At 38.7% G+C, this 24,223-nt stretch overlaps 1 protein-coding gene across 2 annotated transcripts in view; it reads right to left on the bottom strand.

The window, feature by feature from the left end:
* The window catches only part of eml5 (EMAP like 5), a 101,320-nt gene that overhangs the window by 25,264 nt on the left and 51,833 nt on the right, over positions 1–24,223 (bottom strand). For both annotated transcript variants that reach the window (XR_014625771.1, XM_084393813.1), the window contains exons 10-21: positions 23,698–23,910; positions 23,442–23,609; positions 22,336–22,442; positions 22,071–22,189; positions 19,130–19,316; positions 18,885–18,990; positions 8,536–8,629; positions 6,681–6,781; positions 6,401–6,594; positions 6,202–6,313; positions 5,174–5,301; positions 815–956 (exon numbers count right to left, since the gene is read on the bottom strand). Coding sequence is in view for 1 of the 2 variants with exons in the window: in XM_084393813.1 (XP_084249939.1) it covers positions 815–956; positions 5,174–5,301; positions 6,202–6,313; positions 6,401–6,594; positions 6,681–6,781; positions 8,536–8,629; positions 18,885–18,990; positions 19,130–19,316; positions 22,071–22,189; positions 22,336–22,442; positions 23,442–23,609; positions 23,698–23,910 (1,671 nt within the window). In the remaining variant the exon portion in view is untranslated. The remainder of the gene's footprint in view (positions 1–814; positions 957–5,173; positions 5,302–6,201; positions 6,314–6,400; positions 6,595–6,680; positions 6,782–8,535; positions 8,630–18,884; positions 18,991–19,129; positions 19,317–22,070; positions 22,190–22,335; positions 22,443–23,441; positions 23,610–23,697; positions 23,911–24,223) is intronic.

Here is a 24,223-nt window from a genome sequence, read left to right as displayed (position 1 = left end):
AAGCTTTTCTATAGTTGGCCATGTTGTTAAATCATAACAGTTACCCTTGGCATGGTTTATTTTGCTGTAAGGGTTTTTAGACATTATATTACGGATGTACAAAGCAATATATTTTCAAAATAGACCAGTCTGGGGACTGTCTAAATGATAGTTGACTAGTTGGTTTTAAAGGGAAAGGTTGAGACTATATGACTTTGTATTGACTTTCTTTCTTCTGTGGAATATTTAGAAAAATGTCGTTGGTAAGCAGTTTTGGTTACCATTGACTTCTATTGAGACATTTCTCAAAATATATTATTTTATGTTCCACAGAAGAAATACAGTCATGCAGGTTTGAAATGACATTGAAAGTGAGTAAATAATGTAAATAAAGTTTCATTTTGGGGTGAATCTTGTACAATTAAGCTGGCGATCCATTTAATCTAGTTTGAAGTCTGACAGTAATTGTCTTGAAATTGATTGTTTCCGGCTATGAATTGAAGTAAAGGCAGCGACTGACGAACAATCCATTCCAACGCTTGTAAAAAATAAATGCCCTTAATTGTATTGAATGTTCACTTGAAGTGTACTTCAAATCTTAAAAAGTACATTTATTATAAAATATACTTGCAAATAATATTATATTAATAAAATAAAAGGCCATTCAAGTGTACTTAAAGTAAACTTTCATGACAGTTTCATAACACAAAAAGTGCAATTTGTAATTTGCAAGAAGTGCACTTAATGTGACATGAAGAGCATGTATTGTGTCCTCTGTGAACACATGAAACAGTGGAAGTTTGTAATGTAGTGTAACGAGTAAGCATCTGCTTACCTTTCTTGAGTTTGCGTACGGCGAGCATGCAGTGGCTGGGGGAAAGGTCCCATATGCGCAGGGTCTTATCATCGCTGACAGTGGCACACAGGGGCAGATGAGGGTGAGTGGCAAGACCCCAGACCTCGCCCTCCATGTGACCCTAAATACATCCCACCACACACACACACACACACACACACACACACACACACACACACACACACACACACACACACACACACACACACACACACACACACACACACTCTATTTATTATACACTAACAAACCAACATAACTGTCATTTACAATTTAATATTTTGAGTGAAATATGCTTTTTTTATTTTAAGTTGACACTCAAAAGTGTGTGAAATAGAGTGAATGGAAATAACCAGTTTATATTTGACTTTGAGTTATATTGTATAATTAAAATACGGTATGCTGCTCAGCTATAATGCTAGTTTGTTTCTGTGCTAAGTTATTGCTCAATGAACAAAGCAACATGCTTTAGAGTATTAATACATGCAGTTATCCACAGACTAACCATAAGCCTCACTCTTCTGCACAAAGGTAACTATCAAAACTTCAACATAATAGAAACTCTTTCACATGTCAAACATAACATAACTGAACATTAAACATTAACAGATGTCTCCCTTTACTCAAAAACACACAAAATAACACTTCATTTCAATATTTGCTCTCCATTTCCAGCCATGTGCAAAGCATGCTGGGAACTAACAATGGCATAATTGAACAAGTTCTCTTAGAGAAATGTTATGAAATATTTTCTATACAACACTGAACCACAATTTTCTTAGTAAAATATACACAATTATTTGTAATGATCAAAAATATAGACCCATGATTCAATTTTTATAGTGTTCTTTTCTGCACAAACACACCACCTACCATTCTATGAAAATTTTGCTCATTATACACTATAAAAGTTTTACTGAAAAGTATTACACACTTTTACTGCCTGAGAAATTCTCTTTAAAAGAAATGTTCATCTACATTTTTCAAGTGAGCATGGCAGTAGTAATTCATCAAATGATGGAGAAGATCATTATAACTGGGCATATATCCAGACACAGTGTTAAAGAGCTGATTCAGGAGTCTGGATCACAGTGATGGAGTGATGCTGTACAGTCCCAGTATGGCAGGCGATGTTCACTCAGACTGCAGGCAAATCAGATCTTTTCAAGCAGACTGTCTGTACTTTTAATTGCAAGTGATCAAATCAGATTTGTGTGTCCAGACAACCAATCGATCTGCATGGGTTGTTCTGGTAATGGCGTACTGTAGGAGTTACAAAGCTTTCAAAACGGATTCAGGAAAAGTGGAGGTGCATCATCTCACTCTCCAAATAAGTGTCCTGTCGAGATGAGGTGCAGAACTTCTCCGTCGCACAGGAAAACGCTCAAATCTTTGGACAGACCATTTGAACATTGTATGAATAATTCCGGCATTTCCGTCAACAGTTTCGACATTATTGTTGAGTGTCGCATTAAAAGGCAGTTTGAAATCCGATTTAAGTATTTCCAGACCGAGACGCATCTGTAAAAATGTGTTTGGAATCGCATTTCAAACCCCCTCTATTATGTGGTTTGAATAAGATTCGAAAAAATTCGATGTTTTTTGTGTGTGTTTTTTGCTGTCTAGACTTTCAAAACTCTGGATAAAATCTGGATATGCAAAAAATCAGATTTTTGCTGCCAGTCTGAACATGGCCATAATCTCCCATATCCAAGGAGCTATACCTTTACATTTTATTTAATTTATTTTGTGTGTGTGTGTGTCTATTGGATGCAAAACAAAAAATGTACATTCAAATAAATAATGCTGTCAGTGGGGGAGGAACGGATCAGGCAACACGCTTCGCCACGCATATGATTCGAGGATTAACTGCTAAATTTAACCATCACAGAGTGAAAGTTTATAATTTGCATGTGTTTCGTCTTTCCAATTTACACATTCAAACAATTTTAAACGCAGAAGACAAGGGGAAAATTGTGACTCACACACAAGAAGCACACGCAGAGAGAGAGAGAGGGAGAGAGAGAGAGAGACGCGCGTTTAAGACAGCGCTCGAACAACAAATTGATTCCTCTTTCGCGTTTTCTTGCCCTTGAACGGACACATAAACTCAAAATCATGTCTAAATGCCCGTCTCGGCAAGTATTCTCTTGTTTATGTCATAAGTGAACAGTTATACAGTGAAAAAATAGTGTTATTTTACATTTATGCTTAATTATTCATTTCTGTACATGAATACTACTGTTAGACTTTGTAACTTTGTTATTTAGTATTATCTCTGCTTGTAATTTGTGTATTTGTTCTTATTTTATTACTGAGAGTTAACTTGTTTTAAATAATGTGTGAACTTTATCAGTTAGGCTAGTAGTTTTTGATGTAGTAGCTATTGAAGAACGTCAAGTGAGCTTTAAGTAATAAATGAAAAGCAAAGTTACCCATATATATATATCTCCACTTTATAATTGTTAGTTTTAGTTTTTTTCATCATTTGAAAAACAAAATTACATTTTAAAACTTAAATCATTGTTAATTTATTTTCTGTTCAGCTTATTGTTTTAACCTTGTGTATTTTGGTTTTAGTTTTTTATCATTAGAAAAACAAATTTGATTGTTTATTTCCGATGTATATGAATGATCTGAACCCAAATGATCTGAACCGTGAATTTTGTGATCCGTTCCACCACTAGCTGTCAGTGTGCACAATTTCCCCACAGTGTATTCTGCTATAAACTGGACGTGATGCACCCATGGGATTCATAAAAGGTTTTGCCAAAAAGCATTTCAGAGAGCAATAAATAAGAATTCAATTAAGCTCAAATATTTTCTAGCAGTGAGTAGGACCTAGAAAAAGCTCTGAATAAGGCATATTTACTTGCTAAATGCAACATGCATTTTTTTCTACACCCTAACTATCGCTTGACGAATTAAAAAGCTCACATAATGCAATGAAGGGTATGTACCAACTGATATGTAACAATTAGTAGGTAAACAATGACTTCAATAACAAGCACCAACCTTTAACTAATGATTGCACCCGACTCTAAAACACAAGTCACACGAGACAAACAAATACACATTTAATCAGTGTCCAAAAACCAGCAGTTCCTTGCCATGCTGAAAACTAAACCACGGCTGTCTGAGTACAGAAATATTGGAAATCTACTCTTTTTGCCTGGTCTGCAGTCACTGCTGTTTACCATTTATTACAACAACAGCCCCGGGAACATTTCATTTGTCTCTGAAATGAAACTGGAGCAAAACATTACAAAGTGGTTGAGTGGTGAGGGCAGGTGCAGAGACAGACACTTGAGTGACTCATTCATTCTCAGGCTCATTTACAGGTGCTGCTGTGAGAAAACAAAAATGGTAACAAGATTTTTAAAGGTGCTAAATTGTTAAACATCATTTCAAATATGTATTTAGGTACGTAAAAGTTTCAAAAGAAATGTCATTATATATGTTTATATATATTTTTACTTCATTTACCATAAATGCGTGTCAGTACATTTGGCAGTACAGCCATATTTCATATATATTTTTAAGACAATAAAAGTAATTATGAAATTACATATAAAGATGTATTTAAGAAGCACTCTAAAGTTCAGTTAATTGCATTTAAATATAGCTATAATACATTTTCATTTAATTGAAATTAACATCCATTCAGATCATAGTTTATTCTTTTAAACAAGTATATTATTTCCATAATAAGTATGATATACTTCATTTTCACAGGGGTGAGCATTAAACTTCAGTATCTAATTCATCATTCACCATTTTTGAGACGGCCATGAATGATGCCTCAACTCAAGCGGGTTGTTGAAGAGAGGTGGGCTATTACTTTTCTAAGTAATAAGATGTACTATTTCCCCCTAGCCAACAATAAAACAAGCACAAATACATTCTGAGTAATATTTATAAAAACTAGACCAACTTAATTTGTGTGTGTGTGTGTGTGTGTGTGTGCGACTGTGCATGTATTTCAAGTGTGACAAAACCGACAAGGTCTTGTACCAATCCGATGAATGCTCAATTTAAATAAATAAAAACTCAAAGAAAATGAATTTCGTATCAAAATGACCCGAGGAGAGGATGAAGGTAAACTAATTTCTGTATTTGAGTAGGTTCACATCCAGGGATGCATGTGAGTTTATGTAACATGACAGGCCGCTCGAGGGTAAGACTTGTAAAGCTCAGTTTAATGAATCAACAAGGCCAACCGAACAGAAATTCTTCATTCAACCCTCATTTCTTACTGTGTTATTTATTTATTTAGTTTCAGAATGGTCATGTTTCGTGGCTTGTCAAGCTAATCTGACAGCTGAATTTGTGCCTTACCTGAACCAGAAGAGTGATGGGCCCATTTTTGTCCACCTCCAGAATCTCTCCGTTCTTTGTTCCTACAAGAATATGCCCATGACCCAAAGATATGGCACGAATGGAGGGGTTGTCCTCTAAAAGCAAACCTGCAGGAAGGGACATGCTATAAATAAACATGCATCCGTGACCTTGGCTTTCTATTTATTAAACACACTGAGTGTTCTTAGAGGATACATGGAGGTATTTGACCTGATTAGCTTTAACAGCCAAGTTATTCACACCGTTAAAGCTTTACACTGCAAGTATTTTTGTTTTGTTGTCCAGTACGGACATCTAAACATTTTTAAAGGCAAAACAGTGTAAAATAAATAAATAAATAAATATATATTATTTATAAAAAAAAATTACGTTTTTTATAATAGTAATAATACTAACAATACAAATAAAAGTATTATTATTATTATTATAAACAACTTAATAAATATTATTTATTTTATTTATAAATGCTTCGCATTAGGGGGTTGTTTACATTTTAACCACATTTAACGACATTATATTTTTTACAATTATTTATTTAATCATTCATTCAAAAGGTTTTTTTTATTTATTTTATATTTGCAACTCCTTTGGCAAAGTTATCTTTTCTTGTTTAATAAACCTGATTTATGCAAGAAAAATAAACTTTATTATAGATACACTCTCTAAAAAGCCCTATTTGTTGAACACAAAAGAATATATTTTGAGGAATATGGGTAACCAATCAGTTTATATGCCACATTGACTTCCATGGTAGGAAAAAAAAAGTCAATGGGGTCCATCAACTGTCTGGTTACCGACATTCTTCATAATATTTTCTTTTGTGTTCAGCAGAAGAAAGAAATGCATACAGGTTTGGAACAACTTGAGGGTGAGAAAATGATGACAGAATTTTCATTTTTGGGTGAACTGTCCTTTTAAGTCCTGTTATCTCACGGTATTCTGTTCCTTAAGTAAGAGTAATTTGTAAAAGTACATTTTCACTCAAGAAATGCAAGTGACGTCCTCACCTTTGGATCCTGGGGCCAGCACCGATCGTTTAATGGCATATGTCTTGAGGCATCTTTCAAACGTGTCGTCCCACAAAGCCACTATTCCATCTTTTCCACCAGTCACGAAACCCTTAGCAACAATATATTCGCATTTCATTTCTAAGCACATTTAAAGAGAAAGTAACTCCTGTTTACCGTTTGAAGCTAAATCTGATACCTTCTCCAGGGCGTGCATGCTGAAAACAGGCCCATCATGAGCTTTGACGGTTTTCACCAAGAACATATCTCTCCAGATGCAGATGTCTCCAGCGCAGGTTCCCGAGAACACCATTTCTTCAGACCAGCCATACACCGCACACATCATGGTCTCGGTTTTTCCCATGCTGCCCTTCTTCCCAATCAGTCCGCCACCTGAGAACATCAACGGTTTGTGAGATGACCTCACAATGTACAGTGTACAGTGATTCACATATTTCACAAAAAGTTAATAGTCTTACCTGCTTTATGCCAAAACTTCATGTGTTTCACTCCAGCGGTGATCAATTTGTCTGGCACGTACGGGTTGATTTTAATGACAAATATTTTGTCCTTACTTCCCCTTTAAATCAAAAAGAGAGACATTTAATTTGTTATGCTGAAACCTAAAAAGGATTAATCGAACAGCCCCTACTGATTTTGATGAGTTTAAAGGTTCACAGCGGGCACTGTAGGGCTGTAATTGACCTGTCTGAGTGCCAGGGGACAGTGGCTGTCTGTGGTTTAGCATTAGGGCCCGATGTGGAGCAGGCAGAGCACTGAGCAGTGACTGCACTGTCAGGCCCTATTTACTTCCACCCGCACAAGCATCCTCTCGACCAGAGAAAGCCCCGGGGTAGAGTCGCTGAACTCAAGAGCATACAGACAGGGGAATACAAACGCTTCAGACTGTAAGAGGAGGTATAATAATCCCTGAGAGGATGTACATTACAGTGTTTTACCATGGTAAAGAGCTGTAGTTGCTTGTAACGGTAGCATAGGTGCATCTATACTAGATTTTCTTGAGAAGTATTAAGTCGTTGCCACCACAGTGCTAGGACGTTGTGACTACTTGCCAGGGATTTCCTGTTTAATATTTAGAGGGAAATCTCAAATCTCAAACCCATGTTAGAGCAAAAATAATAATACATTTCTTGATAATGATTACGTCAAGCACCTAATGTCTTCCAGGCCTCAGCAGCAAATACAGTGTTTGAGGGCAGATCAAAGTAGACGTCGATGGCCGGCAGCCAATGAGGTTCATAATGTGACATTATGCAAATTTGTTACAAACCTACATAGGTTTGTGCAGGAAGAAATATTGGAATTACTGACAACTCATTTTAGGCAGTTCAGAACCAGTTCTTTCTTTAGTGAGACAATGATGAAATGTATCATGCACTTTGATCTTTTAAACTTTGCAGATCTTTTACATTCACAAACAGCTATATAACACACTACATGAAAGGTAATATCATCCCCCCCCAAAAAAACCCCAGCATAATAAAGGGCACTTTAACAATACTAATTTACAGAGACTGATAAGAAATCATGAGATAATATCATCGTCGTCGTATTATAATTTAAGAAATTTTTCATTTGGAAAAATATCCTTATCAGACTTCACACAACTTTAATTAACAACTAACACTACATTCTGACAGAAGGATGAAACATAAACCAGTCGTATCATGAAAATCACTCCTCAGGGAGAGAAAAGGCGATTTCTCCTGAGGTAATGATCATGCTGAGATAAAGACTGCATGATAAACAGGATAATGTCATGAAGAAGTGCTGCGATGCTAATCTGCTGAAATGGACTGATACCAATATATATATTTTAGAGGATGTAAATATACATTTTGCATGGCAAAATAATAAAGTTTATCTGGGAAAAATGTATTTCAAAGAATTTGGCTGCTTGGTGAAGGAAACACAACCTTTCTCTTTAATCCCCAAGAAATAGTTTGATGAGTGCAATTTACTTTTCATGTGTTCCTATTGAAACAGGAGGTTGGAGATGGAAGATATCAAATTACTGTCTATTTTTTAAATATTCAAGGGGTTTAGTTTACAACACAGCCTGGAAAGTAGGTAAACGGGTAGTATTGGGGGAGGGACATCATTTTAGACACCATTTTATTGGACAACATTTTCTATACGCCCCTGTATACAAGATAATTCATCAATATTTTTGTCCATTTTTCTGTAAGATAAATACAGTGAATTTCTCAGCTTTTAAGTGTATTTGTCAGCTTTTAGGAGTACACTATAACTTGCCCCAAGCTAGCAAACATGCCCTACAAGCCAGAAAACTTGCATGCCTAATTCACTCACCGGATGGTGGAGAGCTTCTCTCCTTTCCTCCATTCCCAAAGGACGATGGTATGATTGTCATCCAGACCCACTGAAGCCAGCCTCTTCCCATCCGCTGCAGAGACAGACATCATACCGCTCTGATATCACTCAACATCAGGCAAAATAACAGCATCTAAATCAAGTAATGTCATTATGACTTTATACCATCTCCACCCTGCTAACAATGAAACAAGACATCTCAAGTAATACGATGTGACAGCTAACAAAGACATTGCTCCAGTGGAAATATCAGTTTGATGGGATCTAATAAGAATAATCATTTATGTTTAGGCCTGTGACATTGACAGATACTTGGAGGCTTTGCTATTTTTACTTTGTCAATAGAAGCTCTTCTATACACCTGACTCACTGATTTTAATCAAGAAATATGTATAGTTTAATATAAATTGTAGATTTGTTCACAGAGAGTGTTTCAGCAATTTCCGAAATACCACTAGTTTGTCATAAAAAGAAATAAATGTGATCAGTAGTATTACATGTCAATCACATGCAATTTCCTGCATAAATTGACGGTTCTAGGCTAGAATGAGCTTCCAAATGGACAAGATTATGTGGCATAGTCAAAAGTCTGTATGTGCAAGAATACAGTAGACTAGAGCATAGTGCTTGCATCGCCCGCCAAGGCCATGGGTTCGATTCCCAGGGAAAGCAAGAACTGATAGAAATGTATATACCTTAAATTCAATGCAATCAATTCGCGTTTGATATAAAAACATCAGCCAAATGGATACATGTAAATACATTGTTTTTACCTAGGACAAAGTTGTTTTATAACAATTATATTTTACTTAACTTTAAAGCTCTTACAGAGTGCTTCCTTTGTAGCCTATTTATGACTGAACTGTTTGATTGTCTATTTCCTATTAGCAAAAATTCCATACACTTGTATAATGACTATTATTGGTAATTCAATTTATTATTCAATAAACAATATTTCATATACCTGGTGTTGAAAAATGGGTTAGGTGTAAGGTTAGGATTGTGAAAAGACAACGCCTTCCCCCAGACAACCTCCACCGCAGAAGGACGCAGAAATGCACTGGCCGGCGCATGTTTTTGTTGAGGCTGATCCACCCGTACCGCTGAACATCTTATGTTCCCTTAGTTTTCAACAATTACAATCGGTTTATTTTCCTACGTTAACATCAGACCATTTTTCCATGATTGTTTCAAGACCCAGGACAGCCCAATCTTATATAAATTAAGCCCATCGCCTATGATGGGTGGGTTTAGGTATGTTGAAAGAATCTGGTCCTAATCCCCTGTGAGGGTTAGGTTTTAGTGATTGTGCCGAGGCAGGGATAGCCCAATTGCATGTCCCTCCTATGAGGGTTAGGTTTAGGTATGTCAAAAGAATCTGGTCCTAGTCCCCTGTGAGGGTTAGGTTTTAGTGCTTGTGCAGATGCAGGGATAGCCCAACTGCATCCTAATTACTTCTCCCCCTGTGAGGGTTAGGTTAAGGTATGTTTAAGCCTAATTGTATAATAGCATTTCAACCGGAGCCCAATCCCCTATGACGATGGGTTAGGAAAAGGATTAAAAACCAGAACAACACCAACGTGTTTATAAAACAATCGGTCTAACCCTATTCATCCAAAGAACACATCTTCAGTGGTGTATCTCAGGATCATTGGGCGTTTCGGCTCTTTAAACACCAAAGGGGATCAATCCTTTGCGTGTCTTTCCCTAGCCAAAGTCTTCTATTGATCTCATGACCCAAGATGGCTGACAAAATTAAACTAATAAGACCAACACCGTTCTAGCCACCCTATTTAGTCCCAATTTTTTTCACAATTGTCCACCTCCTCCCAGTCAACCCGGATACCATACCCATGTTTCAATACCAAATTCCTCCCATCCCTATCAGAGCTGCCACCCTTCCTAAAAAACTATGAACATTAATATCATCATTATTATGTATCTCCAAGCAAAAACCCTCCACCTCTACCCAACAACCTCAACCAATTAATTATCTACCCACTAATGCTAGTCATCGATAGAAAATCGGGTTCCAGTTACGGCCATTCAACCCCAGGCCACCTTTTCTGCGTGCTGTCCAAGTGAAGTCGGAGAGGTTGGATACCTACCTCCCTTCCCAAGTGACCCCTTCGTTAACACCGCAACGTATCCAAGGTCACCCAAAAAGGTCCTGTGTTACAGGGTTCATATTGGCGGGTACCTTAGTACCATGCTTCTACCAATTATCACCCCCGAAGCATATTAAACTCTCAACAGACAACACACTTACCACAATAAGACGTAACCGTAAATAACTTATGCCCTAACTAACCTCCCTCTTTTTACCCCCCTTCTCCTCCTACACCAACTATCACACTCCTGGTATGCCCAATTCCTCATACCCACAATCCTTTGTGGTCCAATTACCTCTAATCCTACCATCGTTTTTTTTAAACCAACCATCTTTCGCAGTTCAATTCTCGATTTTTATTCCCGTAACTCATCCCCATACCTTAACCTCTTCTTCCACCATTATATTTTAACCAGACAGCATTTAAAGCTACAATATGTACTTTTTTCACCGCTAGGGGTCGCTAACCTCTTACAATAACAAAGGCGTAGGTTGATGACGCATAAATGGAATTATGGAACTTAATCATGCTGAAGGATCTTATAATGTTTATGGATGAGTGAATAAATTGATGTTTTAAACATGACTGTGGTATGAAGCAGGTCACGATTGCTAATGAGAGACAGATATCAGCGCCACACGCGAGTCCCGCGGATATAAAGGAATAAGGACATTTCATTCTACCGAACTACCCGCAAGTGCTGAATTAATTACTCACACAGGTCAGTTTATTAGATGAATGAAACTTGTGAGGCAACGCAGCGCTGTTTCACTTGGTCTACACTATCGCACTAAACTGCATTTGAATGTGTTGAAAGTTATAATGTTATTCAATGTGTTAGTTTGTTGGCTGTATGAGACTAGCAGTAAGCTAGATCAACATTAGAATAACATACTGATAATATTCTAACATTTCATCATGTTGAGCTATATAACATTGATTAGTTTTATGTACATTTGCTCACCTGTCTAATAAAGTACATGCAAGACGTCTCTGTCAAGTCAAAGTTTGTCATGGACTGGATCTCTCGGCATCTCGAAAACGCCACGCTGATATTGATCCTCGTTTTAGTTCACCTTTTGTCCCAAAGTCTGCTTGCCATGGTCCATAATGTTTGAACGAAACAAAAAAAAACAGCGTGAGCGTGCCGCTAGACGTAACACATTTGTCCATGTCTGTCGCTATGGTTACTATGCAGTACGAGCGGAAACCAGGTATAACGCGGATATTACGTCCTTGACAGGCGACAAGTGAACATGGACGAGCCATTATTTAAACTTGGAATTTCTCTGAAATTAAAAATCTTTGGGACCTTTTGGGATATTGTAAGTATTCAACTGCAGGAAATATATCACACTGTGCAAGTGATTTTTGGATATTTTATTACAAAAATCTTACATAATGTAGCTTTAATCCAAAACTTGCTGGTGCTGGTTTCAAACTCAAGTCTACCTCACCCTCACCCTCACCCTCACCCTCACCCTCACCCTCACCCTCTCTCTAACCACTACTCCATCCAAAACCTCTCCAGTTTTCCTATCTCTCCCCTGTATCATAACCTATGACTAATCAACCATCTAATTAATCCTCCCTATCACGAATCATCTCCCTTTTATCCAATCCATTTGCACCTAAAAAAATCATTTTTTTTCTTTTTAAGTGCTGGATTCGAACCCCGATCCCCCTATTCCCCCCATTCCCCCCCATTCCCCATATTCCCCATATTCCCCATTCCCTCATCCACTCATGCTGCCCAGTCACCCAATCCATCTGTCTTTTCAGGCCATCCTCCAAGGTAATATATTCCTCTCATGGAAACCATCTCTTTTTATTATTTTTTTTATTATTATTTTAATTATTTTATTTTTAATTATTTTTATTATTTTATTGTTATTTTTTTACTACTACTACTACAAGGACTTTCTACACTTTAGGGTCGCGGCTCCTTCCCTCCAATCTAACCCCTTATTATATTCCTTCTATAGCTATCCCCAAAAACATTTTTATTTATTTATTATTTATGGGTTTCATACCCAGATTTCCCTGTTCTCTTGCTACCCCCTAGTTCAATCCACCATACCACTTTTTCGTTTTGGGGAATACTCCCCTTTAAACAAAAGGCACAACTCCATATTATTTCTTCCAATCATTTATTAACCTTCACCGGTTTCTTATATTGAGCCCCTGTGGAAACCCTGTGTCCAGTTTCCTAATCCAGTATCTCTCCCTCTTCCGCCTTTCTTTCTTGTCCCATTTTGGATTGTGCTCAAGCCCACATATCTTGAGGTTTTGGCCATCCCATGTCTCTGAAAATGAGGTACAAGGTGCCCCTTCCGACCTGTCCCTTTCTTCACCGTAGACCTATGTCCCCACATTCTGGTGAGAATAGAGTTCCCTGTTTTCCCCACATATCGCATTCCACACCAGGAGCATCGGATCAAGTAGACACAATTACTACGGTTGAGAGGGATGACCTGAGTGATCCTATGCACTCGCCTCTGTCCTCCTCTCACCAAGGTCTCATGAGTTTTGTCTGGAGCCCCATTGTTTGCTGGACCCAGTTTGCTGTGCACCAGCATATCCAGCAAATTCCTTCCTTTTATAGGCCGCCACCATCCTGTATTGCATCCCCAGTGCCTTGTCCTGGGAGAACCTTTAAAAGTTTCTCTTTACTCCCACGGCTAATCCTTTGGCTGTGCCCGAGAATTTAACAATCAGTGGAAGCACTTTTTTATGGCTTGGGTTCTCCCTCCCCCTATTCTTCTCTCCTCTTTCACTGCCATTCTTAGGAACTGTCTGGAATATCCCCTCCTCCTCAGGGTCTCCATCAGGGTTTTAACAGCTGCAACCCAATCACTTCCTCTGTTGCAAATCCTTCTGAACCTCAGAAGCTGAGCCTTAACAATCCCTTTGAATACGTGAGTATCGTGATGACTGCCCCGATGGAGCAAGGCGTGGGTATCCGTGGGTTTAAAGAAAACTTTTACATCCAGTCTACCGGTGTCCAAAACCCCTGGTCTCTTGGTTGTGTCAAGAAAATCAATCCTATCTGGCTTCAATTCTGGCTTTCTGGCTTCAAATATTTTACCCGGATGGATGGTTGATGTTTATTCAAGGTATGTACACACTCCAGCTAGTCCCCCTCCGTGCCTTCCCAGACTCCCCAAACGTCATCGAAATATCTGACCGACTCCTCCCATTCCGCCATATAGATGTTCACATAAGCCGGTGCAAATCTCTTACCCATCGCCATCCCTTTAACCTGGAGGAAATAAGAACCATTAAACTCAAAGTCGTTCTGGGCAAGGCTCAGCTCTAAGAGTCTCAGCAGACTTTCATCTGGTCTTCCTTCCTCCGGGTACCACTGGAAGCACCTCCTAACTGCCTCCAGCCTCCTTTCCGACTCAATGTTTGTGTAAAGACTCTCCACATCCATGGTGAAGAGCCTGGCGTGGGAGCTAATCTTCAGCCCCTGGACTTTCTTCAAGAACTGATAGGTATCCCTAATGTAACTGGTGTGCCTGGTGGAGACTGGATTCAGGTAAGATGTAATAAGCTCAGCCATCCCGTAACTCTCACTCCCACAATCCGATACTATCGGCCTCCCAGGAGGGACATCCGGGAAAGGCCAGATGGTCCTCTCCTTATGTATTTTGTGTAGCAAATAAAATCTCCTCTCCCAAGGCGTGTATTGTCCTATGATATATTGGACTTGCCTTTTGGTTAAGGTCCCTTTCTTCTGTAATATGTGTATCTCCCTCTTAATCAATTTCCCTGACTCCAAATAAATTGGCTTCTCTAATTCCTCGTAAAACTCCCGGTCTTCTAGTTGCCTCAGGACCTCCCTCACATACGGCCCCCTATCCATGACAACCACAATGCTGCCCTTATCTGCCGGCTTAATCACCAAGGTGCTGTCCTCCCTAAGTCCTTTCAGGGCCCCCCATTCCCCCTTAGAAAGGTTCCAAGTTTCCGGGACTTCCTTCATCCCCTTCATAATTTTCTGATCCTCTTTTATAATCTCCAGAACTACTCCTGGCACCTGACTCCCGCTGGGGTCCCACCCTGATCTTATCGTGGATAGTCCCTCCCTCTTCTCCAAAAACACAGCTAATTTTAACAGACTATGGTACTCTGTAAGACCTGCCTCTGCCTCCAATCTATTCCAACTATTCCCACCCATCCCTGTGCCTCTAGGGACGAAGGACAATCCCCTCTGTAAGACTGACATCTCCATTTTATTTATTACTCTTGTTTGGGAGAGGTTCACCACGGTCCCCATACTCTGGTTCACTGGGTGCCTCTCCCCTATGAGTTTAAATGGACTGACCAGTGCTTCCACATTGCCCAGCCTGTACTCCGAGTCCAATGGGTCATGTCCATTTCCGTTCGAAATTGTTGGCTGGGGAGGATGTCTATTGTCTTCCCAGTGCTGATAATGTGTGAATTAATCTGATTCAGGATCATGACTTGCTTTTTTGGCAGATGTGGGACCAGTGCGCACCCGGGTAGCACATCACCTGGACCCTTTGGTCCCACATGGTGGGTAATCTGGCCATATTCGAGTTTCCCCAAAATCAATATTGGTCTCTTTGGTTGTAGAGTACTGTGGTATAATGCTTCCTCGGGATGTCTAGGCTTTCACAAAGCCACCTCCTAGCACTCCCGTAAATCTTCCAGCCTGTTGTGGTTGCCGGGGCTGCTGACACTACCACCACCCCCAGCCACCTGGCTACTTTCTGCAGGGACCTCGGCCCTGGTTCCTCCTCCGTTTCTCATAAGTTGTTGATGTGGTGAGTGATTTTAATATATTTGTGTATTTGTCTGACCATGAGCTTGAAACAATCGTCCCTATCCATTTCAACCTATAAAGGACCCAAAAAAAGTAATTATTAATAATAATAATGATTTTCATCATATTAATAATCATCATCATAACCACCATCTCTCCTTTTTTAATTTTATTCTTTCCTTTACCCAATCAGATACAGCACCCTACTTCAATCTCCCCTAAACCCTCTTAAATCCTGCCACCCCTTATCTCTCCCAAAGAATACGAAATCTTAGACTGGATTTACTCCTGACCAGCGAACCTCACCACCCTCCGAAGAGTCATGGTTCTGTAATCCTGGCCAAGCATCGTACTCCCAAGAGACTCTTCTCCTTATCTTCCTTATCTTTCCTGGACCCATTCTTACAGGCCCACCTACCTCTATCACTCACTTCCATACTCCTAATCCCTGCCCAGGAGTACAAAATCTTCAACTGGATTTTACTCCTGACCAGCAAACCTCACCATACTCTGAAGAGTCATGGTTCGGTAATCCTGGCCAACCAACCAAAAAAAAAAAAAAAAAACAACACATCTACTGGACCATCCATACACTGTAAAAAATTTCTAACCCTCCCAAATCAAAAATTTCAAGTGACCGATAACATCTAAATTTTTCAATTGGCCCAAGTGAAATTCTTGTTGCAATAGTCTGTTAACATTGGCTCAATGAGAAATAATACGTCAGACTAATTGAAAAATTTAGATGTTATCGGTCACTTGAAATTTTTGACTTGGGGATGTAATTTTTTTTTTACAGTGTAAATCTCCTACAACCCCATGCCACCCATACCTGCCAGAGAGCACGAAACCTTCAACTGGGTTTACTCTTGACCAGCGAATCAAACCATACCCCGAGGAGTCATGTCCCGATAATCCTGGCCAAGCACCGCACACCCAAAAACAGTTGTCTTTCTTATCCCCTCTCACGCTAATCCCTAAGACTCAAAAAAACTAACAGCCAGCTTACTGGCTCGGGCTGAAATTGAACCTTATGAGAAAAACGAGCAGGCCTCCCCCAAGAGCCTGACTTGGTTTCTTGTTCTCGCTCCCTCACTCGATTCCCACCCGGATCACCCGGTTCAGAACCAAGTGAGGCAGTGTCTTCCTAATCTACCACGACAGTTGGTTTGGTGGAATACTTTGGTTTTCCTCAGCCGCCCCAGGTCCGAAGGCACTCGCCTTCCCCCAGACAACCTCCACCGGTTATTCAGTTTAGATTAGGAAGGACGCAGAAATGCACTGGCCGGCGCATGTTTTTGTTGAGGCTGATCCACCCGTACCGCTGATTGTATCTTTTTCTCTTTAAAAACCAATCTTATTGTTCCCTTAGTTTTCAACAATTACAATCAGTTTATTTTCCTGCGTTAACATCAGACCATTTTTCCATGGTTGTTTCAAGATCCTGGACAGCCCAATCTTATATAAATTAAGCCCATCGCCTATGACGGGTGGGTTGAGGTATGTTGAAAGAATTTAGTCCTAATCCCCTGTGAGGGTTAGGTTTTAGTGCTTGTGCAGATGCAGGGTAGCCCAATTGCATCCTAATTACGTCTCCCTCCTGTGAGGGTTAGGTTTAGGTATGTTAAAAGAATCTGGTCCTAATCCCCTGTTACCCCTTTTCCACCAACAAGAACCGGGTGCTGGTTCAGAGCCAGAGCCAAAGCTGGTTCAGAGTTGGTTCGACTGACGAGCTTACTAAGAACCGGTTTGCCTTTCCACCGGCTAGAGAGCCACAACAGAGCCAGATCTTACGTCACTGTATACGTCTCATGTTGCCCAGCAACCGCTAGTGCGGTAGCGCCAAACACAAACACGCCAGGCTTGTTCGAGATGCATCGGCTTCTCGCAGATCGATCGCCGCATGACATCAAAGCACTGCGATAGCGAGCTAAAAGCACAAGGAGTCGTATGCTCTCCAAACACTCCCGCAGCTCCGATCGGTCCTCGCCGCTCCGATGCATCTCAAACAAGCCATCTATGGATGCTCGATCATGGGTTTGCAAAAATACATCGGAATCCAACGCGTTCGTGCAGCTCGCCGTAACTTACATAGACGGATATTATAATCAATCTGCTATTAGCTCGACTAGCTGCTATTTAAAAATGGCGGTCACAAGTTTCTCTTCAGTCTTGTTGGTCACGGTAACCCCGCCCCCAGCCCCTGACGCAAGCGGTTCTTTCTTGGCTCCGTTCTAGACCCTGCAATGATTTGGTGCTACTTAAGAACCAGTTTTACTGGTTCGGAGCTGGTGCTTTGGCGGTGGAAAAACAAAGAACCGATTTGAAACTAGGCTCTGGCTCCGAACCAGCACCAGCTCTGCCTTGGTGGAAAAGGGGTATGAGAGGGTTAGGTTTTAGTGCTTGTGCCGATGCAGGGTAAGCCCAATTGCATGTCCTTCCTTTGAGGGTTAGGTTTAGGTATGTTAAAAGAATCTGGTCCTAGTCCCCTGTGAGGGTTAGGTTTTAGTGCTTGTGCAGATGCAGAGATAGCCCAACTGCATCCTAATTACATCTCCCTCCTGTGAGGGTTAGGTTTAGGTATGTTAAAAGAATCTGGTCCTAATCCCCTGTGAGGGTTAGGTTTTAGTGCTTGTGCCGATGCAGGGATAGCCTAATTGCATGTCCCTCCTATGAGGGTTAGGTATACTGTAGGTATGTTAAAAGAATCTGATCCTATAGGGTTAGTGTTAGTGGTGGGGATTTTTTGAGACTGTCCTCGCTGCAGCCTGTAGTGTGATGGCATACTGGATTAAACCCAATACTTAGTGGATGAATGATTTTATTTAAGTATATATATATATATATATATATATATATATATATATATATATATATATATATATATATATATATATATATATATATATATATATATATATATATTTATTAAGCGAAATCTCTGCCTCTTACTCATGTCAATACATAGTGCATTCAGGGATGAAAAAAGTTTTTAAATAAAGAGATTATTTGAACTGAATCTGATGATGCACTTCAAAGAGATCAGTGCATTGACCAGCGCTGCTGATGCCTGTCATTTGTAAATCTCATTTATAATATTTTATTTCTACAGCATTTATCAATATTTGTTAATGTTAGTAAATAAAAAATACACTTGTACATTGTTTGTTGATGTTAGTCCAAAGTGCTAACAGATACAGCATTTGATTAAAAAAAATGTATTAGTAAATGTAAAAAATTTAATTAAATAAGGTTAATAAATGCTGTAGAAGTATTGTCCATTGTTGGTTCATCTCAACTAATGTAGTTAACTAATGTTAACAAATTTAACCTTTTTGTAAAGTGTTACCGCGAACACCTCTAATAATTGAGATACAACAACTGAGTTTGTTACAATTAGTAAAGTATTCATTAGCATTCCGTACCTGAGAAGTCAAGTGCACAAACCCCAAACTGATGGAATCCTTTAAGTACAGACAACGGCTTCAAAAACTCTGTTTCCCATATATGAATAGACGAATCACGGCCAACCTGTGTAAGAAACAAACACAGATGTTAAAGTGCCCAGACCAAAAGGTGAAGTGAAGCGATTTTGATGTATTCAGTAGAGAAACCTCTCTGCTTTGTATTCTGTTGCCGACAAAGACAGACGTGTGCAGTTTGACTGTACCTGGCCTGTGGCTACATAGTCTTTGACAGGGTGGATGGCCAGACAGAGGATGTCATCATCATGGCCCAGGTAAAAGCGCTGTGTGTTCTGCTGTCTGTTGTACACCACTCCCACAGCCGCCACATGATACACAATCTCACCGGTCTGAGTGTAGAAGAGGTTACTTCTGCAGTCATAACCTCTGTAACTGAAACGCACGCACACACACACACACACACACATGTTGTGTTTCCATGTTTTATGGGGACTTTCTATGGACATAATGATTTTTATGTGTACAAACTGTATATTATATCCCCTAAACCAGGCTTTCTCAAACTCGGTCCTGGAGGGCCGCTGTCCTGCACAGTTTAGCTCCAACCCTGATCAAACACACCTAGCTGTGAGTTTCTAGTGATCCTGGAGACATTGCTTAGCTTGCTCAGGTGTGTTTGATCAGTGTTGGAGCTAAACTCTGCAGGACAGCAGAACCCTGAGGAACCCTGCCCTAAACCAACCATCACAGAAAACTTTCTGCATTTTTAGATTTTCAATAACACATCACTTAGTATGATTTATAAGCTGTTTTCCTTATGGGAACCCAAAACATTTCCCCATAAGGACAAGGATTTCAGATATTGCCAAACATAGTTTTTACCAGGACACACACCAACACTGCAAATGTTTTCACAAACATAGCTCACCCTATACAAGAATGAGTCACTTTATATAATACATGGATGTACGGATCTATCTGAATTAAATTATTTCTAACCAAATTTGGGAATTTTTATCAGTCTCATTGGTCTGCATTTTTTAATCCATTCACCAAAACAATTCACTCTGTAGGTAACTTTATTAATCTGGTATGTGGCAACAAGTAAATGTTTTTTTTTTTTTTACTGAATGAGTCACTCAATTGACTCGTTACAAAAACACATCGTTCACAACCGAAACAGTTTTATTATACTTTGCATTAAAATATTAAAATTTGCATGTCAACAAATCTACAAAGAGACTCCCAGATAAAAAAAATTTAAGTTGTGATTAAAAAAAAAGATACAGGTAGTGAATAATATTTTCCTGCATTTTGTGATGTGTATCTACTGTAAGTGTAATGGATTATCAAAAAGGAAAAAATTTGAATACACATTTGAAAACAGGGAAATTTGTATCCATTTTGTGAATTGCTGAACATGACTTTTATTGAGCTTTAGAAAAGCAACACTGGCCTAAATAAATTTCAAAAATGTCCTTACATCATTGTAATTGATTATGATCATTGTCATTTTGCACAATTTTTCCATCTCTGCTTACAGCACTGTGAATGTATTAGTGCCGTTTCGACTTATTTCAATAAATGGACAAATAAATGGAGACAAATTTATTTATTTTTTATCCAGTGACTTAAATTGCCTTGCTTCTGTAAACCATTGAATAACCTGATCTGAATATTCTCCTATCCATCATCTCTTTATCCTCTAAAGTCAGATTCAGGTCTGCTCCTGTAGCCCGTGCACAGCTTCACTGAGCAATCACAACTATTACTGCCATGTTCTTAAACTTTAATCCGTAACCCTTAATCCATCTGATGACCTATGGATGCACTTGAAACAAACGCTACAAATTTGCAGTTCAGCTGTGGTTGACACTGCAGCCCTTTGAGCTCACCTGTGTATTCTTCAGAAGGATTAGCATGCAATAAAGACAAAAATTGATGGCCAACTGTGTGAGTTGTGAGTCCAACCCAATCCAGCTTCCAGCACAACTTCTACACTAATGTTCTGCAGCGGGTGAACAGCACAAGGCAGTCTTTCACTGTCTTCCTGCACTCCAACTCATCGCCAAGTAGTTGGAAAGCATGAGCTTATGTCATAAAATAGTTTTAACTACCATCAGTCTGCCATATAAAGTGTGAAAAGAAAAGACTGCTGTCCATCTGCATCACTCTGAGTCAGAGAGGCAGGATGATTTTGAAGGTATTGGTAATGTCAAAGAACATCATCTTAACTTTGTGTGAACTACTGGTCTACAGCTAGTCCCTAAGGGTGCTATGACTCAACTTTGGGACTGACACAGGCAATTCCCAGAGCTGTGGCATATATTTGTTTTTTGTTTTTTAGCTGGATAAACCTTGTTGCAGATTTGCAGGTGCATAACTAACTTATGAAAGCTAAATTGAGACCTCCTTACACTGTCTCTACACTGGAGACATATTCAAAAAAAAATTAAAAATCGCTCCCAATAAAATGGAGCGAATTTAATTGAATGCAGAAAATGCTCTATGCAAAATAAAACAAATTATTACTCTATATAATTAAACTAATTAATTAATCATATTTACAAATGTGTGTAATATTTGCTATGAATTTTACTTTCTGTCATTTTTACATGGTGGTACATAAAAGTCAAAACTTTAGAACTATGATTTTTCGAACTTTTTATAATTTGTCTAACTTTATAATAAAATAGAACTAAAAAAAGATTATCAAGAGTAAATATGCAAAATATAAAGAAATGCTTGAAAATATTTAATATTAATATTTTATTAATATAGTGTTTTTATATTATCTGAAATATTAATATTATGACAGAAACAAAACAAAAATATTAAAAATAATACATAAATAATAGTATATGTAATATTGTTTTTAATTAATACAATTATTATATTATATCAGATTAGATTATATCAATTGTAACACAGTATATTTATATTGTATACAAATATTGTAACTTGGTGTTATAATAATGCCTAACAAAAAGTAATTCCTTGCAGGAATAAGCAGATCATAGTGGTCAGACTGTTTGTAACAAGATAGCTGGTTTGTGTACAAACCGTATAATACTAATAATGTTTATGTTTGAGGGACAAACTCTGAGTAGTACTGATTGATTTTCCATCCGTTCAGTTTTTTTGAGAGCTCCTCAAATAACAAACCACATTGGCTGAAGCACTTACCCATGAATAAAGTGCAACCTCATTCCACTGGCTGGAGCTCTTTCCCTCTTCTTCATGGCCATGGCACGATGCTTCTCCTTACACTGCTCTTTAAGTTGAGGTAGATCTTCTTTGTAAACCTGAACAACACATTTTCATCATAAACCACACACAGAACTGAGGAGGGAAATGAACAGGATCCATGAGAGAAAGGATTTGCTGTCAGGTTTTGATAAGCGTACAGTATGTTTAAAACAATTACTTCTTTACCAATGTCATCACAAACCTGTCGTCGGTAAGTATGTTGTGTTTCCTGTTCGATTTCAGAGTCCATCTCAGGCACGTCTGACTGATCCGAGTCGGATTCCTCGCTATGTGAGTCTATTAACGTCTCTGTAAGATGGAGAGGGCAAAATTACACCTCCTGCAATGATTATGCATTCCACTCAAGTAAAACAAATAAATGAATTAACAAATTAGCAACGATTCCATTTATCATGATCTCCTAAGAAACCCTGAGTAACTTATTAGTCATTCCTAAGTGCTGCCCCTCCTCTTTATAGATTTATCACTAAGAAAACGGCTGATGGCTAATAAACAGAACTGCCAACGTGAGCAGCGAGAAAACCATTAGGAAAATGAACAGCGAGCGACATGGTAGACTGAGCAGCAACATGCAAACGAAAAAAGACAAGAAAAAGTAGACCCAATTTGCATTAGTGAAGGTCCTTTGCTTATATAATCTAGCACATATTTCATGAGCACAGCCATCGCATCGACATTCATTTATTTCTTCAGTGGATTCGGACATAATTCAAGAGATTAAAAGTAATCTCTAATAATGCTAGTGACCCAAGTGAAAAATACCTATACCAGAATGTATTTAAGATACATTTACTTCCTACTAAGTATAGTACAAATCCATAAACAATATTTACTGACATATCACTTGAGACTTACTGAAATAAATATTATAATTAAACTTTATTTGGAGTACTTCTCTATTGCACAATGCACATTTACTAATATTAAGCCTAAAATGTGTTTTAATATCACAATTTGTAAGTATATGATCACTGTATGAATGCAATCTTTAAATGCAAGACATTTAAAAGTGTACCTAAAGTATACCTGCAATAGTTCCATTATAGCACAATCAAATATACTTCAGTATATCTTTAGTTGGACTTCAGCACTACTTCCGAGTAACTAAAGTGCATTAAGTATAAAATTAGTTGTTCCAATTTAGCAGTATACCAAAAGTACAATTGCAGGGTATTTATATTGAGTACATAAATATGTAAATATTTCAAATACATTTTGGTATATTTATTTTTCACTAGGGTAATCTTGTCAAAAAGCCAGGTTTTCTAAATAAATTGTGTCTCATACCTTGAGGAGCTATATGAAGAGTTTCTTTTGACTTCCTTTCAGGGACAAACTTCCACTGGAACACTGAGTGATCGGCTCCACCAATAGTAATCACCCACTGATAATCATGTGACCATCTGATATTGGTTATGTGTGCTGAGTGTCCTAAATATTTTTTAAACTTCGCACCTAGAAATGAAAATCACATACACTAAGCACAACAATTTAATAAAAGTCAGAAACCAAAAAGCACACAAACTGGAAAAAGAGGACCCACCTTTTCTTACACACGGGTACCGAAATAATTTAACTAATCCATAATCATCCGCTGTAACTAAAACTTGACTACTGAAGTTGGCATCTACAGAGTTGATGTCATTGATATCTGAGTATTTAGGCCAGATCCCATTCACCTCTGGCCCGAGGACACAAGTCCATGAAGACCACTGGACAAGCTTCAGTTCTTCTCTGTTGGTCACTTCCTTGCCACCTAAACACACAGTCAAAACCATAATCAGTCAAGATTAGATGATCCAATTTGAGACTTAAATATTGAGGAAAACAAGAATTCTGTCATGACAACTCTCTGAGTGTTTGACATGGTAATGGATATGAAAAGGTTGATATGTTTGGTTTTGGCGGAATAGATCTGCTACGCTGCTGCTGTTATACAGTTAGCAAGAACGGGACTTGCTACTGCCAATACATACATGCAGGGCTTGACATTAACACCTGCTAACCCGCCATATGTGGGTGGATTTCAGCAGTGGCGTGCAACGCAGTCACTCCTACTAGCCACCTCG

The sequence above is a fragment of the Rutilus rutilus genome (assembly GCF_951802725.1).
Source record: "Rutilus rutilus genome assembly, chromosome: 21".
Taxonomy (NCBI): domain Eukaryota; kingdom Metazoa; phylum Chordata; class Actinopteri; order Cypriniformes; family Leuciscidae; genus Rutilus; species Rutilus rutilus.
This window is presented reverse-complemented; position numbering and strand designations above follow the sequence as displayed.